The sequence below is a fragment of the Narcine bancroftii genome, chromosome 2 (genome assembly GCF_036971445.1).
Source record: "Narcine bancroftii isolate sNarBan1 chromosome 2, sNarBan1.hap1, whole genome shotgun sequence".
Lineage (NCBI taxonomy): Eukaryota > Metazoa > Chordata > Chondrichthyes > Torpediniformes > Narcinidae > Narcine > Narcine bancroftii.
In genome coordinates this window covers 179,088,693-179,108,221 of record NC_091470.1, presented here as the reverse complement: position 1 = coordinate 179,108,221, position 19,529 = coordinate 179,088,693, and the positions used below count along the sequence as shown (strand labels likewise).

General features: G+C 43.7%; 2 protein-coding genes and 1 long non-coding RNA gene across 25 annotated transcripts in view; 2 read left to right on the top strand and 1 right to left on the bottom strand.

Moving 5' to 3' along the window:
* LOC138754670 (myosin heavy chain, clone 203-like) overlaps positions 1 to 19,529 on the bottom strand; it is a 132,387-nt gene that overhangs the window by 78,863 nt on the left and 33,995 nt on the right. For 22 of the 23 annotated variants that reach the window (XM_069919295.1, XM_069919294.1, XM_069919315.1 and 19 more), the window contains 9 exons: positions 13,111 to 13,146; positions 11,793 to 11,819; positions 10,632 to 10,667; positions 10,310 to 10,336; positions 6,862 to 6,888; positions 5,692 to 5,715; positions 5,166 to 5,192; positions 4,143 to 4,169; positions 3,000 to 3,023 (listed from right to left, as the gene is read on the bottom strand). In XM_069919295.1, coding sequence (XP_069775396.1) covers positions 3,000 to 3,023; positions 4,143 to 4,169; positions 5,166 to 5,192; positions 5,692 to 5,715; positions 6,862 to 6,888; positions 10,310 to 10,336; positions 10,632 to 10,667; positions 11,793 to 11,819; positions 13,111 to 13,146 — 255 coding nt within the window. The remainder of the gene's footprint in view (positions 1 to 2,999; positions 3,024 to 4,142; positions 4,170 to 5,165; positions 5,193 to 5,691; positions 5,716 to 6,861; positions 6,889 to 10,309; positions 10,337 to 10,631; positions 10,668 to 11,792; positions 11,820 to 13,110; positions 13,147 to 19,529) is intronic. The other variant, XM_069919298.1, reaches the window with a different exon arrangement.
* LOC138754674 (uncharacterized) lies at positions 1,417 to 11,998 on the top strand. Its single transcript, XR_011351866.1, has 3 exons — positions 1,417 to 1,499; positions 4,162 to 4,233; positions 11,813 to 11,998. It is a non-coding gene; the product is annotated as an uncharacterized lncRNA (long non-coding RNA).
* Positions 17,100 to 19,529, top strand: part of LOC138752217 (putative uncharacterized protein FLJ46204) — a gene marked incomplete at its 5' end in the record, with an annotated part of 25,192 nt that continues 22,762 nt past the window's right edge. The window contains 3 exons of the mRNA XM_069915204.1: positions 17,100 to 17,143; positions 17,194 to 17,249; positions 18,299 to 18,356. Of these exons, the coding sequence (XP_069771305.1) occupies positions 17,100 to 17,143; positions 17,194 to 17,249; positions 18,299 to 18,356 (158 nt within the window). The remainder of the gene's footprint in view (positions 17,144 to 17,193; positions 17,250 to 18,298; positions 18,357 to 19,529) is intronic.

Genomic DNA, 19,529 nt, shown 5'->3' with positions numbered 1-19,529 from the left:
CCACATCTCCGCTCTCCATTCGGATTTGCGAATTCACTCACAAGCGTCAACTGATTTTGCAGTGATTGTAACTCCTCCCCACCCAGCCACCCCAGAAAAGATTTTAATTTTCATTTATAACAAAGGTCACTCTCTTAATTCCCTCCTTACTTCCTCTCTTCCCTTTCTTTCCCTTATTAATTCTTATCTATACTATATATATTTTCTTTTAAATACGGATACACTCATGTACACACATATATACATAAACACACACACACAGAAATATATATCTATATATATATATATATAGATATATATGTATATATGCCCAGATTCACACATACATATAGTTCATGGTTATTTTTGCTCTCGTTACATGTCTTCATCTCTCTGTCTGTTTTGTAGTTTTTCTGCAAATTTTCGTGCTTCCTCCGGATCCGAGAATAGTCTGTTTTGCTGCCCTGGAATAACTATTTTAAGTATCGCTGGGTACTTTAGCATAAATTTATATCCTTTTTTTTCCATAGGATTGCTTTTGCTGCATTAAACTCCTTTCTCTTCTATGTCTGGATAGAAAAAAATTTTTTGACCTTTGTATTCCAGTGGCTTTTTGTTTTCTCTTATTTTCTTCATTGCTTTCTCCAAATATATTTTCCCTTGTTGTATATCTTAGGAATTTTACTAAAATGGATCTTGGTTTTTGTTGTGGCTGTGGTTTAGGGGCTAATGTTCTATGTGCCCTTTCTATTTCCATTTCTTCCTGTAATTCTGGTCTTCCTAGGACCCTGGGGATCCAATCTTTTATAAATTCTCTCATATTCTTGCCTTCTTCATCTTCCTTAAGGCCCACTATCTTTATATTATTTCTTCTATTATAATTTTCCATTATATCTATTTTCTGAACTAACAGCTCTTGTGTCTCTTTAACTTTTTTATTAGATTCTTCTAATTTCTTTTTTAAGTCTTCTACTTCCATTTCTACGGCTGTTTCTCGTTCTTCCACCTTGTCCACTCTTTTTCCTTTATCTGACATGACCATCTCTAATCTATTCATTTTTTCTTCCGTACTTTTAATTCTTTTTATTTCACTAAATTCTTGTGATTGCCATTCTTTTACTGATTCCATATATTCTTTAAAAAAAAATCCATTGTCTTGCCCTTCCCTTCTTCTTCCATTTCTCTATGTTCTTCTTCTTCTTCTACCTCTGGGTTGGTCATCTGTTGTTTCCTTGATTTCTTTTTACTCTCTTCTTTCTTGTTCTCGTTGTTTTCTATGTTCTCTTCTTCTTGTTGTGCTGTAGCTGTCATTCTCAGCTGTGGAGATCGACTCCTCAGCCGGTCCCCCCTCCCGTTAGTGTTTTTTTTTGGCATGCGCATCGCGCATGCGCGGGGAGTCGCGCATGCGTACTTGCACACTTTTGCTTGGCTCCACGAGCCATTTTTGTAGTCCCGAGCTCGGGACCTCGACTGACCTGAGGGAGCGGGCTTCTCTCTCCACAGCGGGCCTCCTCGGACAGGTAAGGCCTTCACCTTCTTTTTCCGATGTCTTTTCTTCCCGTTACTTTCGAGTTTTCTTTCTTCACTGCCATTTTCTTCCCACCTTTACTTTCACTTTATTTTAATTTTCGTGTTTGTACCTTTGTGTTTTCTGTGTTTTTTTGTAAACTTTTCCGGAGAGGGCTGGAGTTCCCCGACCGGCCACTACTCCATCACGTGACTCCTCCCCACCCTCACGACAAACTCTATCAGGGACGCGTTTAAGGACTCTGACTTGGGCACTTTATTGATTTTATCGCTGCCTCTCTCTGTAATCGTTTGTTTACATTTCTTTATTTGTTTATATGTGTTCATTGAGTAGAGTTCATTTGAGCTAGAGCCTGAAATCATTTATCCATTGCATGGAAAGACATGAAATCCGATCGGCGTTCAGTGCATTGATATTCGTGATCTTGGACGCATTGTTTGGAAGCTTTCACGACCAAAACAAATTCAACAAGTCGTGAATGGAGTTCTAACCAATTCCTTGTCGTTCACCCTCGCATCTTAAATAGTAATGCGAGAGAATCTTATCCAGATCAACCTGTTCGAGGGCCACTCATGACCATCGTTGCAGGAGTGAAACACGGACGACTGCGGACACCGCGATTTAAGCAACAACAGAACGCTGGAGAAACTCAGCAGGTCAAACAATGTACTATATAGAACTTGGGCACAGAACCGATGTTTCGGGCTTGATCCCTTATCGAGGGGCGAGCAAAATGGCAGCAGGCGCCCAAACAAAATGGTGGGGGGAGGGGAGGGACAGGGAGAGGAGCACGGTCCCACAGGGAGGGGGGTCATAGGTGGAGAAGAGAGGGATGGTGCAGCAGCAAATAGGGGGGAGGAGGGATGGCTCAGTGATCAGGGAGGGAAGGGGGTGGAGAGCTGGAGGGAAGGAGATGGGGAAGGGAGGGAGAACGGGGAGTAAGCCGGCAGGAACCGGAGACGTTGACGTTAATGCCGTCCCGGTTGGAGAGGGCCCCGGCGGAAAACGAGATGTTGCCCCTCCAATTAAGGGGTGGTCTTGGTTTGACCGCGCATGAGGCCACGGACAGATGTGTCGGTGCGGGAGAGGGGGCGCGGGATTGTACTGGTTGGGCTCCGGGAGATCCCCGTCATGGATGCTGACGGAGCGAAATGATAAGATCTCCCAGTCTGCATCCCCCTCCCCCTGTTTGCTGGCCTCCCTCCCTTATCCACCTATTGCTCCCTTCCTGTGGGACCGTGACCCTCCCCTGCCCCTCCCCCATCATTTTGTTCAGACGTACGTCAACATTTTACTCATAATGAAAGGCTCAAGCCCTAAACGTCGGTTCTCTATCGTTGTCCTTGTTGCACGAAGGAGACTGTTTGACCTGCTGAGTTTCTCCAGCGATGTGTTTTTACTTAAAGACTTGGCCAACCCTTAAAACCAGAATTCAACTAAAAAGCAGGCGAAAATTTGGCATAATGAACAGGAAAAAAATCTGTTTGTTTACCTCTTTCTTGACACATGCTCAGTTCTGGAAAGGTAAAACACTTCAATTCAAATTTGGAAAGTTAACAATGTTCCTAATACAGTCTTGAGCCAGCTTAACGTCCACAATACGCTCTGTGAGATAGGGTGTTATGCGATATGGACGTTGTGCGAATGCCATATGTTAAGGAATGCAAATAATAATCGCCTGTTTGATATGAATACAAGTATGGTTAATATGATTGCAACCTTGAATCACATTGTGATAGTGTTGGTATACAATGTTGTTTTCGAGGACACACTGCAGGTTTAGGCTTGGCCTTGCCTTGTGTGGAGGGAGTAACTGCTCATTGCAAAGTCCAAACGAGGAATTTTACAGCGTATAATGCAGTGGTTTTCATTCCATTCACATCCCACTTTAAGTCATCCCTACGCCATTGGAGCTCTGTGATTAGTAAGGGGTTGCTTAAGGTAGGATGTGGGTGGGAAAAAAGAAGTTTTAATCGCTCCTCATTGACTTGTGATGTGCACGGTTTCAGAACTCCAAACGAAATGGGCCAATGACAACTTTTCTCAATCAAAATATTTCAGTAACAATTGGGTCGAGAGCAGTGATTCTCAACCTTCCCTTCCCATCCACATTGGGCTCTGTGATTAGTAAAGAGTTGCTTAAGGTGGGATGTGGGCAGGAAGGGAAGGTTGAGAATCACTGCTCTAGACCCAATTGTTACTGAAATATTTTGCTTGATAAAAATTGTCATTGGCCCATTTCCTTGGGAATTCTGAAACTGCAAGTAACGAGTCAACGAGGGACGATTAAAACAGTGGGTTTTGAACCTTTTTCTTTCCACACACATCCCACCTTAAGCAATCCCTAACTAATCACAGAGCACCGATAGAGATTACTTAAAGAGGGATGTGAGTGGGAAGAAAAAGGTTGAGCACTGCCATCCCTCACACAAACCCCAACCTGTGATTTACAGCTAACCCGCCATTCGCCACGTCCGGTTACGTCCTGTTCCCCCATCAGGATTTCTGAACGGACTTATACGTGGTCAGATGTTACCCGAACGGATGTTGTGTACGGCTGTGCGTTTGGTATGGCACCGTTTGTAGAAAAATTAAATAAACTAAGGGAAGACACATAATTTTCACCAACACACACCGTTCATTTTCTCTTTCAGTTGATCTTCTGTGATATCAAAGAGAAGAAGGTTAACAGCTGCAAAACAGACTGCCAGATGCGCCAATGCAAGGTGCGGATTTAATTCTACGCTGCGAGGCCCAACATGCCGAGCTTTGCACAATCGTTTCCTTGCACCCTGACGAGTATCCGAGCTTCGTAGATCTGCGTGGGTTCAGTGACAGAAAGGAACCGATGGAGCTGGAACCAAATTGCGATTTTCACAGGCCAACTAATCATTGTTTTGAGAAGATTACGTAGAAAATTTAGGGCAGCGCGGTTGGCGCAGTGATCGGGACTGGTGTTCAAGTTCCACGCTGTCTGTAGGGAGTTTGTACGTTCTCCCCGTGTCTGCATGGGTTTTCCCCGGGGCGTCCGGTTTCCTCCCACCGTTCGAAACAAACCCGGGGGTTGTAGGTTAATAGGGTGTAAATTGGGCGGCACAGGCTGGTGGGCCGGAAGGGTCTGTTACCGTGCTGTACGTCTAAATTTAAATAAATTTAAAAGGCACCAAGACCAAACGTTACTTCTTTCATATATTTAAAAGTCTCATTTATAACTAGGATCCGTTTCTAACTGCAGGGCCAGCGACCTGGGTTGGAATCTGGCGTTTGTGAGATTGGGAGTTTGTACATTCTCCACATGACCACATGGGTTTCCTCCGGGTGCTCCGGTTTCCTCCCAACCTTCAAAAAACCTACGGGTTCGTAGGTCAATCTGGGTGGCACGGTGTCATGGGCAGCAGTGGCCCGTTCTTGGGCAGAATCTCGAAAATTAATCGGAAAGAAGCAGGTCTCTGCCATTTTCTAATGACCAGCAATATTCAGGTTGAAAATTGTTAGATATTCTTTGAAGGAAGAATATTTGTATGAACTCCGGGTATTATTTTATATTTATTTGACTCTCTTAAATTAGATCATTGGCTTCCTTTACGATCTGAGTGATATTTTTCTAGTATTACAGTGACTTGTCAAGCGCAGCGCACTTTAAGAAATTTGGGCGTACCTAAATTTTCACGGACTCTCTCCAGATCTGAAAGGAATCACATGAAATTTCAGATTAATCCCTGAAAACAAAAACTGATTTGAAACTGGCAAACTTCCAAACCTTCGGCATTGAAATACGTCGACTCTGGAACATGGCAAAGTGGCCCACAGAGAGAGGAGAGGCGCTGTTTCACCACGTACGTTATGGTTGGGTCATTTACTTGGGCCAGTAGAGCTGGCCACATGACAAGCCAATTTGATAACGACGAAAGTATTTTGGAATCTGCAGCTTTGTGCACTTTTACGGACAATCCATGCTCGGGTATTTGTTCAAGGCGCATTCTCGTGAAGAACGCTATTGAATTTGACATGGGAAACGGTGGAATATTTTCAATTACGCTGCTCGAAACCCAGGAATTGCATGTTTCCATTAAAAGCACAAAAATGCATGTAAACCATATTTTAAATTTCATTATTAATTTAATAAATACTTTAAATTTAAAGCAGAGTTAACTCTTTTGGGGCAAAAATTATGCAGCTACTACCTTTAACTTGAGCGATCTTGTTAACTAAAGCAAAGAAATAATTAATCCAATTACATCCGATTATACAATTAGCTTCACACTCTGTATTTATTTGTAGAGACAAACGATTATGGATATTCAGTAACTGGTTAAAGTTTGTGCTGGGGTAAATTAGCTAAATATTCATTATGTTCCAAATGAATGTGAAGGTTAAAGTTCAGACCAACCTCGTCCCTCCTATCAGAGAGCGGCAAGGTTGATGATGAAGACAGTATGAATCCACCCAGAAATATTCTCCCCCCTTTTGACGTTTATCTGCACTTTGGAGCAATTCGTTCAGTTCTGATCACCTCGTTACAGGAGGGACGTTCAGTACAACTCCAATTACCTGACATCGGAATCTCCAAAACCTTCATTTATCAAAAAGTTTTGGGTAAGTGAGGATACCCGAAACAAAGCAGCAACCCTCATTTAGCCAAATTTCTTTCTGGCACTAGCGGGGCCTCCGTGGGGAAAATTCGGTGAATGGCAGCATTTTTATTTGGTGAGAATTAAACATTGTTTTATTGCTTGAAAAGCTGTCCCTTGTCGTTTGTTGTTGTTTAAACATCGTTACAGGTGATTTGCTGTTGCCACTGGGCTGTTTTTAAAAAAACGACCAGTTCTCTGAAAAAAAAATTATCCGACATAGGCCCGGTCCTGATCATTTCGGATAATCGAGTTGCACCGTAGATGCTTTGGAGAGTGTACAGATGAGTGTAACCCAGAAATGAAATGGTCGGACATTGGGAGGTCACTGCGGTTGCGGACGGAGAGGAGGTGCTGAGCGAAGTGATCTCCCAATCTGCGAGCGGTCTCTCCGATGTTGAGAAAGCTACAGAGGGAGCACCGGATCTAGTAAATAGGTCCTCTGGATGTACAAGTGTTGCCTCACGTGTTTGGGGCCCTGGACCACGGTGAGGGAGGGGGCATGGGCGCCAGAGTGGCACCTCCTGTGGGTGCAAACATCCCTTCCGAAGATTAAGATGTGACTTTGATGGAGATACATACGATTTCGAGGGACTTCGATTGCAGGGGCCTCGATAAAGTGGACAGCTAGCACCTATTTTCCTGCGGCCCCAATCGGTCTAATTTGTTTATCCCAGAGAGCTCGCATGAAAGTAGAGCATCATAAGAATAGTTGACACTTACTGAACTGGATGCGGAGGACATCAATCTCTAGAAAAACGTCATATAGAACGGATATCGACATGTTATTATGGATTTAGGCATGATCCAATTCTTTGGAAAGTTCTTGAAACACATTGAAGGCAGAAACGACATATAACATGACAAATATTTGAGGCATGGAGCAAACTTGGCGAAGTAGAAACCAGTGCAGCATCTGGGCAAATTCATATAACTATATAACAATTACGGTACAGAAACAGGCCATCTCGACCCTTCTAATCCGCACCGATTTACGTGAAACTCTACTAGTACCACGTACCTGCACCCTGCCCATAACCCTCCAACCCCCTCACATCCATGTACTCATCTAATCTCCTCTTAAATGACAGAATTGACCCTGCCACAGCCACCTCTTCTGGAAGGTCATTCCACTCGACCACCCCTCTCTGAGTGAAGAAGCTTCCTCTCATGTTACTTCTAAAGTTTTCCTCCCTAACCCTTAACTTATGACCCCTTGTTCCAATCGCCCCTACCCTCAAGGGGAAAGATCCTATTCACATCTACTCTATCTATTCCCCTCAATTTTATATACCTCTATCAAATCCCCCCTCAACCTTCTACGCTCCAATGAATAAAGTCCCAGTCTACTCAATCTTTCTCTGTATTCAAGATACTGCAATCCAGGCAACATTTTAGCAAATCTTCTCTGCCCTATTGATGTCATTCCTGTAATTTGGAGACCAGAACTGCACACAATATTCCAAACTTGGCCTCACCAGTGCCTTGAACAGTCTCATCATCCACCTCCCAGCTCCTATATTCTATGCTATGATTTATAAAGGCCAGCATACCAAAAGTCGTCTTCACCACCCTATCTACATGGGAATTCACCTTCAAGGAATGATGAACCGTTATTCCAATTTCCTTCTGTTCCTCTGCATTCCTCGATGCCCTCCCGTTTTCCTGTATACATCCTATTTTGGTTAATCTTCCCAAAATGAAGCACCTCGCACTTATCTACATTAAACTCCATCAGCCACCTTTCAGCCCACCTTTACAAACAGTCCCAAATCCTTCTGCAGTCCACAAAACCCCTCCTCACTATCCACAACTCTCCCTATTTTTGTATCGTCCACAAATGTACTCACCCAATTTACCACCCCATCATTCAATCATCTCTGTATTCTACTGTCCATGTTTGCATATCTGATATTTTTGCTAAGCATACACATTTACTAGATATATAAACATTTCTTTGGGTTCTTAAAGCATCTCTAACAATGTAGATAGGTTAATCATTCAATGTTATCTCTTCTTGTCTCCTTGCACATTTCCATTTATCTCCCACTCTGCACAGGGTTGGGTGAAGTCGACGTATAAATTGGGAAATACAGCATTACTGTTTCCTTCCCATGGGTCAGACAAATTGGTTTGAACAAAAAGATCTCAGGCGGGAAATTGATATTCATCTTCTGTCCAGAAGAATAAGGGAAGGTTTGATAGAGTTATTTAAAATTATGAGGGAGATCGACAGAGGAAATGTAGGCAGGTTTTCAAAGCTTGCAGAGGAACCTGGACCAGCTGGAAAAATGGCATATGGAATTTAATGAAGGGAAGTGTGAGGGGTTGGATTTTGGAAGGACAAACCAAGGTAGGATGTACACAGTGAATGGTCGGGCACCGAGGAGTGCAGTAGAACAGAGGGATCTGGGAACACAGATACATCATTCCCTGAAAGTGGTGTCACAGGTGAACAGGGTTGTAAAGAGAGTTTTTGGCATCTTGGCCTTCATAAATCAAAGTATCGAGTACAGGAGCTGGGATGTTAAGGAAAAGACATTGGTGAGGCCACATTTGGAGCATTGTGTGCAGTTTCGGTCAGCTAACTACAGGAAAGATATCAATAAGATAGAAAGAGTGCAGAGAAGATTTATTAGGATGTTGCCTGGACTTCTGGAACTGCGTTACAGGGAGATTTAATCGAGGTATCGACAGAGTAAATGTAGGTTGGCATTTTCCATTGAGGATGGGTGAGATACAAACCAGAGGGCATGGGTTAAGGGTGAAAGGGGAAAGGTTTAAGGGAAACGTCTTCATACAGAGAGCAGTGGGAGTCTGGAATGAGCTGAGGTGGTGAATGTGGGCTCAGTTTTAACATTTAAGAAGAATTTAGACAGGCACATAGATGGGAGGGGTATGGAGGGATAAGGTCTGGGTGAAGGTCAGTGGGAAGGAGAATAATAGTTCAGGATGGAATAGAAGGGAGAAACGAGGGGAAAGAAGGAGTAGGGGGAGGGGGGTTAATTAAAGCCAGAGAAGTTTATATTAATGCCATCCAGTTGGAAGATGAGGTGTTGTTCCTCCACTTTGCGGGTGGTTTCAGTCCGACAGTGCATGAGACATGGACAGACAGGCTAACAAGGGAATGGGATAGAGAATTTAAGTGGGAGGCCACTGGGAGAATTGAAGTGGGAGGTCACTATTGCAGACAGAGCCGAGGTGCTCAATGAAGCGATTGCCCAGTCTGCACCCAGTCTCTCCAATGTAGATTAGTAAGGGATTATTTCAGGTGGGATGTGGGTGGAGAGAAAAAGTTTGAAAGCCACTGTTTTAATCGTCCCTAATTGGCTCATTATGTGCACGGTTTCAGAACTGCAAAGGAAATGGACCAATGACAATTTTTCTCAAGCGAAATATTTCAGTAACAATTGGGTCTGGAGCAGTGATTCTCAACCTTCCATTCCCACTCACACCCCAGCTGAAGCAACCCCTTACTAATGACAGAGCCCCGATGGCCTAATGCAGGGGGAAACCATTGTACCTGCAGGTAGACAACCTGCGAGGCTGGCCCCGCCTACTAGCTGTCAATCACCATCACGTATAAAGACTCGACCTGGCCCCATTGGGGACAGTCAGATACGTGGAGCCAGCAAGATACTGAGACTGGGATGTATAAGTTGAAGCTAATTAAAGCATATTGTACAGTCTGCGGACTTTGCGTCAGAATTATCCACGGAGCAGCGCTCACGTGGCCTAAGGCATGTTTGCCCGCAGATCATTGTTGCTCATATCGGTTGTTGTTCGCAATACTGTATATACATTTTCTGCTAAAATTGGCGTCAAGTGCGGTGCTAGACGAAGGAACCTGTGGCAACTGGAAGCCACCGACTTGTTTTGCATCAATCATTCCCAATGTAATCCACCTGTCAGGGACATTTGTTTTGGAACTTAAACAACAGAAAGAATCGCAGTTCTTGAAGCTCAAATTCAGCGGGATAGCCCGTTGAAATTTTCCAATTAGGACAGGGGAATGTAACTGTGTGGTAAGAAAGGCATAAGGGAAATCTGTTTTATAATCCCAATGACAACTTAGCACCAGCTTCATGAAAGTAACTGGAATTTATAATTATTGCAAATATGCTATCTTTATTTTGCCTGGAAGTTGGAAACAAAAATGATTTCATTTTACCTTTATCTCGTTGCTTTAAACTTTCCTCTGTAGGACAAATAGGCAAATTGTATCAGAGATGCAGATTATATGAAAAATCTCTCCGCCTAATATTAAATAAGACGCTCTTTACGAAATTGGCTTCCTTAACCGATTACTCAGCACACAGCTTCCTGGTTTCGGCAGGTTGCATAAAATGAGGACCCGATCGGGATGTCATTTAACAGTCTTGAAGCAAAAGTGAAAGTATCGCTGTATTTAATTCCACAGAATGAGGAACATTTCGACGTGCATCATACGGGTGATAACTTTTCTTTGAATTTTATGCGAGCTTGTAACTCACCGGATAGTTGCAAAGTTTGCTTCAGAGATGTCAGTTCTGAGAAATAAAAACACACTTAACGAAAGTTTCTGACAATGGTGGTGTAGTCTGCGGAATATGTACGATAGGTTAATCGCTCGATCGAATATTCACCTGTTGCTTGAGTTACTCTCGGGATTAAGAGACGTGGGTGTGGTGGAACACCCACCAGGCATTGCACTGGTCGACCCACCCCCGATACTATAATTCCTCCCCCCTTCAGGATCGGTAATAAAAGGGGATATCACCTCCCTCAGTACTGCCTTGGAATCGGGCCAACATCATGTAAGCTATGCCAGTAAGTTTATAGCGGTTAAAGCCTATTAGTCTTGATTTCTGGTCTGTCAGGTCTAAATGACAGTGCTACAGTAGGCTCTCATCTAAGTCCTTTTACAAATTGTCACACCAATTGCAGGTCCTGTGGTTCCTCAAGTGGTCCCAGCCAATAACTGGCCAATCGCATTAAAACAAAACCTCAAGCCAATCATTTAGTCCCTCTGCTGTTCGACATGAGCTTCTCAGTGTTGGCGGTAGTTTCCAAGACCCTAAATAATTCCTGGCATAAAGTTGTTTCGTTATAATGTTCAAATGCTGTATAAAACTATCAGATTAATTCTCGAGATTCGCTACTTCCAACACCTGGTAGTGGGGTTGCACCCAGATGTAGGTCCTCGCTGCTTGCTCACACTGACACCCGGTGTTGCTCTCATTTCTCCCTTCCTGCGGGCCAGCAGGTCATCCCCAGACCAGGCACCACCACTGTGTACGTCTTCAGATACCGCAGATGAAGTAAAAACACGATGCTGGGTAAGGTCAAACTGTGTCTTTGTGTAGCAAAGATAATGATACAGAACCGACGTTTCGGGCCTGACCCCTTCATCAAGGGACGAGCAAAATGTAGACAGGAGCCCGATTTCAACACAGACTAGAAGGGCGGAAGGGCCTATTTTTTGTGTTGTAGTGTTCTATAGTTCTGTCAAGGTATGAGCAAAATGTAGGCAGGCGCTCGAAATCGGGCAACTGCCGACATTTTGCTCGCACCTTGATGAAGGGCTCAAGTCCGAAACGTCAGTTCTGTGTCTTTATCTTTGTTCCGAGCAGTTGCTGAAAATTGAAGTGAGGTTTATTTTTCAGCATGCAAACCTCTTTCCTTCTTGTTGCAGGTGTCTTCTAGAGGGAATGAACATTCACAGAAAAGAGTTATATTTCAGCGTTAACCACCTGAGCAACAAAATCATGATTCTCCAATGATATTCTATCTAAAAACCCGCGCTCACTTCACAATCTCTGAGTTGGTCTATGGGCGACATTTAACGAAGCACGTCATGTTTATTCGGATCAGGTTTAGACGTCTAAGGTGATTAAAGCCTGTTGATCACGAGTCTCTGTTGAATGTGTTTGGTCAGTAGCGCTGCTACTGGAAATTGATTGTGTGGCCACTGTACTTAGATAATATATCTGTACTTCAGAAAAAATGAACAAGTGGTCATAGTCCATCATTTCTTTCATCTCAGATAATGGAAAAATATTGGTTAAATTTATTACTTCATGGGTATAAATCAGTGGTTTGCAACCTTTCACTTCCCACTCTCATCCCAATTTAAGTAATCGCTGTGCCATTGGTGCTCTGTGATTAGTAAGGGATTGCTTAAGGTAGGATGTCGCTGGAAAGAAAAAGTTTGAAACCCACTGTTTTAATTGTCCCTCATTGACTCGTTATGTGCACGGTTTCAGAACTCCAAAGGAACGGGACCAATGACAATTTTTCTCAAGCAAAAAATTTCAGTTACAATTAGGTCTAGAGCAATGATTCTTAACCTTCCCTTCCCGCCCACATCCCACCTTAAGTAATCCCTATGCCATCGGTGCTCTGTGATCAGTAAGGGATTGCTTAAGGTGGGATGTGAGCGGGAAGGGAAGGTTGAGAACCACTGTTTTAATCATCCCTCAATGACTCATTACTCGCGGTTTCAGAACTCCAAAGGCCAAGTAAAATATTTCCGTAATAATTAGAGGTCTATAGCAGTGGTTCCAGACCTTCCCTGGGTGTAATTGGGCGGAACGGGCTCGTAGGCCAGAAGGGCCTGTTACCGCACTGGACGTCTACATTTATTTAATTTTGAGAAGGGGCTCGCATTCAACATGAACACATATGAAGTCACTGAAAGGCTAGGATAAATGAAAAGCGGAGACCATCTTTCAGTCAGGCCTCGATGCCCTTGCTCACAAATCCCCGACAATTTATAGCGAGCTATGGAAAGTGAACCTTTGGCATCATTTATTGCAAGAGGGTTTGATGCACGGATAAAAAAAAATGCCTGACTGCTTTATGATTGAATTTGTTGGGAAGGATAAATTATTAACAAAACGTCAGTGAGCTAACCCCGGCAGCGGCAAATGTGTTTTGAAATGCGTATGAAAAATACAGTGCTGCAATTCAAACTAGAAAATACCTTCTTACCTAAATCGTTCAATCTTGCTTTTAGTTCTTCCATTTCTAGAAGATCAATAGCAACATTTTTTTTGAAAATTTTATTCATGAATCATGATTAAATGTTCACTAATATACATCTTAGAAAAAACAAAATACATACATGATATCTTTTATGTACGTAATAACCCCTACAAACACCCCCATCCCTACCCCCCTCTAATCTACCTCCAGACAGAAAAAAGAAAGAGGAGATCACATGTCATCAATTGTGGTTCAGAACGACGGTGCCAATTACAGAATTTAATAATTCAAGGGGATTTAGTAATTCAACCTCATATAATTCAAATACGGGCTCCACGTTTTAGCAAAAAGAAATAATTATTATGTAAATTGTACGTTATCTTTTCCAACGGAATACGAGATCTCATCTCCGAATGCCATCTGAAAACTCAAATTTTTCCAAGTAATCGCCAAAAATTTTCCAGCGGCAGCTAAAACCAGTCTGAAAAAACCAGCTTATTTAATTTTAATTCTAAACTCAATCTTTCAATATGACCCAACACAAATACTCAAGGATCGAGTGAAAGTTTCCATTTAAAAATGGCCTCTAAACGTTCCTTAAATCCATTCCAAAGAGTTTTCACCGCGTGTGGTGTTTCGATTCCTCCATGGTATAGAGTTCTCATTGGATATATGGAGCTGGCCCGCCCACGGATGACTCTTACCCTATGACTCCTCCCCTGTGATCCTGGCCCATAAAGGTCGAGCCACCTCTCCCTTGCCGCCATTCCTATCCCTGGATCTGGGCCAGCAGGGTTCTTCTGTGTATTAAAGCCTCTCGTTCCCTCAGCCTTGTCTTTGTGGTCACTGGGAGTGCCCAACAACCATCTCACATAAACTAAGTAGAATGTAAGGAGGAGCCGACTTCCTTATGACGCCGAAAACAAAAATCCGAGGAAATAAACATATTACCTTAATTTCTCCGGGGTTAAATATAATCAATTAATAAAATTATAATGAACCTATCAATACCTTCGATTTATGATTTTAGTCAAACTATTCCGACATAAATTCATCCAGTCATCCTTAAAAATAGGTATCGCTATCGATACCAACATTCAGTTGCATTTACTTTTTTGGGCAACTTGAATTGCATTTGGGTCCAAATATACTTGATACATGACAATAATGGGACCGTCACCTTTTTTGCCTTTTGTTTTGAAGACAGTTAAATCGGTTTCTGACCCCCCCCCCCCTCAGCCTTGTTCTAGGGGTGGGTGGTTAAAATCACTGAACATTTTGCAGTAGGTGCTCTTGTGATTTAATAGAGTAGATCGGTTTTCATTGGGTGGAGGAGCGTTGTAAATAAGTATTCTCTTTAAATTTATTGAAACATGCCGGGGCTGGGCAAGGAGCATCATCAAGGACACATCTCATGCTAACGACAGAAGGAGTTGCGGGAGTCTTGTGTGTTAGTGTGTATGTGCATGTCTGTCTGTGTTTGTGGTTTGGCCCTCGAACCAACCAGCTCAGGAAGAGCTTCTTCCCTGGGGCTGCGACCCTGCAGAACCTTACCTCACGCTGCAGCGCTACTGACCAAACACATTCAACAGAGACTCGTGATCAACAGGCTTTAATCACCTTAAGACATCAACTCGTCTCGCGTGTCGCTGGCCCGGTCCCAAGGCAGGTACTGAGGGAGGAGTCTGGGTTAAACAGCCTTTATGGGGATTTCCGAGAGGGTAGTTCAGGGGACGGGCCAGCTCGTACAGTACATACACACAGCACTGATATTGGGAGCACCCATATCGTATGGTCAGTACTTTACACCTGCTTGTTTGCTGAACCGTCGCTTTTATTCACAGTTGCTTGTAAATAGTACGATGCTTTGTACTTCTGGTTAGATGCTAATCAGATTTCATTGGCTCTGTGTCAAAACTTGGTACAATGACAATAAGGTGACTCTAATCTAACGAATGCTTCATTGCTTTGATTAGTTAAACTTATTTTTTTATTTTTCACATCACATCATTGGAAAGGAGTTCAATGGCAGGGGTTTTCACAAGTCCATGGCGTCGTTTGATGATTGGGCCTTTGAATCCATAGCTTGAGAATTTAACTAATCGACCCTTCCACTTCGCAGGCCTGAGCCCGGGAACCAATTTAGTGTAGCCTGGATGATTACACACACACACACTCACACTTACACTCACACTCACACTCACACACACACACACACACGTGCACACACCCACTCACACGCACACATACCAAAACACAAACACACGCACACACACCAAAACCACACACATAACCACGGACACGCACAACCACACATGCGCACATTTGAACACATAAACACATGCATACAAATGCATGCACACAAATACCAAACCACAAATACACACACAGACACGCTAACACTCACACACGTACGGGTGGACACACACGCGTGCACACTTACACACACATGCACACGCATACATACACACACACATACCAAAACACAAACACACACACTCAAACAGAAACACACGCAAACACGCACACAATCACACACACTCACAAATACCAAAACACAAACACACAGACACATCCACACACACACCAAAACACACAAACACATCAACACACACACATACTAAACCTCAAACACAGACACGCACACACACACTTCCACAAACATGCGCATGCACACACTCACATGCACGTGCACACACAGACACACATACAAACACATACATACCAAAACACACACACACAGATACACACACACAATCATGCAAACATGTGCACACACAAACACGCACAAATTTGCACACACAAGCACACACACACACACACAAACACTCACACACACGGACACACATACATACACATACATTCCAAAACACAAACACACACAGGCATGCACGCAAACACGTGCACACACACACACTCTCACACACACATACACACACATATACACATACCAAAACACAAACACACACATGCACATACACCAAAACACACAGATGCACAAACTCGCACACACTCGCACACACACACAAACACACTCTCTCTCACACACACACATGCACACACATACACTCTCACATGCACATGCACATGCACACAAACGCACACACACTCAAGCAGACACACACTCACACATATGCACACACACACGCATGCACACACACACACACGTGCACACACACGTGCACACTTCCACTCACTCACACACATACCAAAACACAAACACACACACACATCAAAACACACACATAAACATGCACACGCACAACCACACATGCACACATGTGAACACATATAAACAAATGCATACAAATGCATACACACACATACCAAACCAGAAATACACACACAGACACGCTAACATTCACACACGTGCGGGTGGACACACACGCAGCACATTTACACACACATGCACATGCATACATACACACACACATACCAAAACACAAACACACACACTCAAACAGAAACACACGCAAACACACACACAATCACACACTCACACATACCAAAACACAAACACACAGACACATGCACACACACACCAAAGCACACAAACTCATCAACACACACACATACCAAACCACAAACACACAGACACGCACGCACACACTCACACAAACACGTGCGTGCACACACTCACATGCACGTGCACACACAGACACACATACAAACACATACACACCAAAACACACACACAGATACACACACACACACAATCACGCACACATGTGCACACACAAACACGCATACATTTGCACACACAAACACACACACACTCACACACACGTGCACACACGGACATACATACATACACATACATTCCAAAAACAAACACACAGGCATGCACGTACACACGTGCACACACACACACTCTCACACACACATACACACACATATACACATACCAAAACACAAACACACACATGCACATACACCAAAACACAGATGCACAAACTCGCACACACTCGCACACGCACACACACACATAAACACACACACTCTCTCACACACACACACATATCCACACGCATGCACACACATACACTCTCACATGCACATGCACACAAACACACACTCGCTCAAGCACACACACACTCACACATGTGCACACACTCACGCACGCACACACACTCATGCACACACACATACACACCAAAACCTAAACACCCCCACACACATGCACATATGCATACACACACTCACATGCACACACACATTCACACACACGCATACACACCTCATGCACATGCATACACGCATACACTCACGCTCATATGCAGACATGCATATGCACAAACACATACACTCAAACACACTCTCACACACACGCATATGCACACACGCACACACACCCTCACATACACACACAAACATACACTCACACACACATACCAAAACACAAACTCACACACATACACTAACGCACGCACACGTGCACCAACAAACACACACGCTCACACACACACACTCACACACACACACTCACTCTCTCTCACACACATACACACACTGACACACACACACACTCACTCTCTCTCACACACACATACCAAAACACAAACACACACACGCATATGCACATGCGCGCACACACCCTCACATACACACACAAACATACACTCACACACATACCAAAAAACAAACTCACACACATACACACTCTCACACACATACACTAACACACGCACACGTGCGCACACACACGCGCTCTCTCACACACACACACACACTCACACACACACTCACTCTCTCACACACACTCACTCTCTTTCAAACACACACATACCAAAACACAAACACACACTCACAGAAACACACGCAAACACGCATACATACACACACGTGCACACACACTCACACAAACACATAAAAATACCAAAACATGAACACACAGACACATGCACACACAGACCAAAACACACACATACCAAACCACAAACACACACACAGACACACACACATTCACAGAGACGCACGCATGCCAACACTAACACACACGTGCACACACAGACACACATTCAACCACATACATACCAAAACACACACATACCAATCCATAGACACACACAGACACATTCACAGAAACGCACGCATGCCAACATTCACACACACGTGCACACACAGACACACATACATACACATACATAACAAAACACAAACATACACACAGACACGGACACACATACTGAAGCACACACGTGCGCAAACACTGGCACACACACACACACACACACACACACACACACACACACGCGCACCCACGTGCACACACAGACACACATTCAAACACATACATACCAAAACACACACATACCAATCCATAGACACACACAGACACATTCACAGAAACGCACGCATGCCAACACTCACACACACGTGCACACACAGACACACATACAAACACATACATACCAAAACACAAACACGCACGCACACACACACACACACGCCCACGTGCACACACAGACACACATACATACACATACATACCAAAACACAAACATACACACAGACACGCACACACATACTCAAGCACGCACGTGCACAAACACTGGCACACACACTCTCTCACACACACTCTCACACACGTGCACACGTACACACATTCACATAACAAACTACAAACACACAGACACATGCACACACACACAAACACACAGACACACACACACCAAACCATAAACAGACACTCTCACACAAATGCGCGTGTGCACACACTCACACACACGTCCACAGACAGACACACATACAAACACATACATATCAAAACACAAACACACACACACTCTCTCACACACACACTCACACAAATACACATACCAAAACACAAACACACAGACACAAGTACACGCACACCAAAACACACACATGCGATCACACACAGACACACAAACACACACACACACACTCACGCACACTCACACACACACAGACACACATACATACACACTCACACACACATGTGCGCACGCAAGCACACACACACACTCACACACACGTGCACTCACGGACACACATACATACCAAAACACAATCACATACAGACACCCATGCACACACGTGTGCACACACGAGCATACACATAATCTCACACATACATACACACACATATACACATTCCAAAACACAAACACACACATGCACACTCACCAAAACACACACATGCACAAACTCGCACACACTTGCACACGCATACACACACTTAGACACATTCACACACATGCATATGCACACACACGCACACACATACACTCTCACGTGTACACGCACACAAACACACAGACACTCACACACAAACATACACTAACTCACACATACACATAGCAAAACACAAACACGCACACAAACACACTCGCACACATACACTCATGCAAGCACGCGTGCACACACACACACACTCACACACACATACTGAAACACAAATG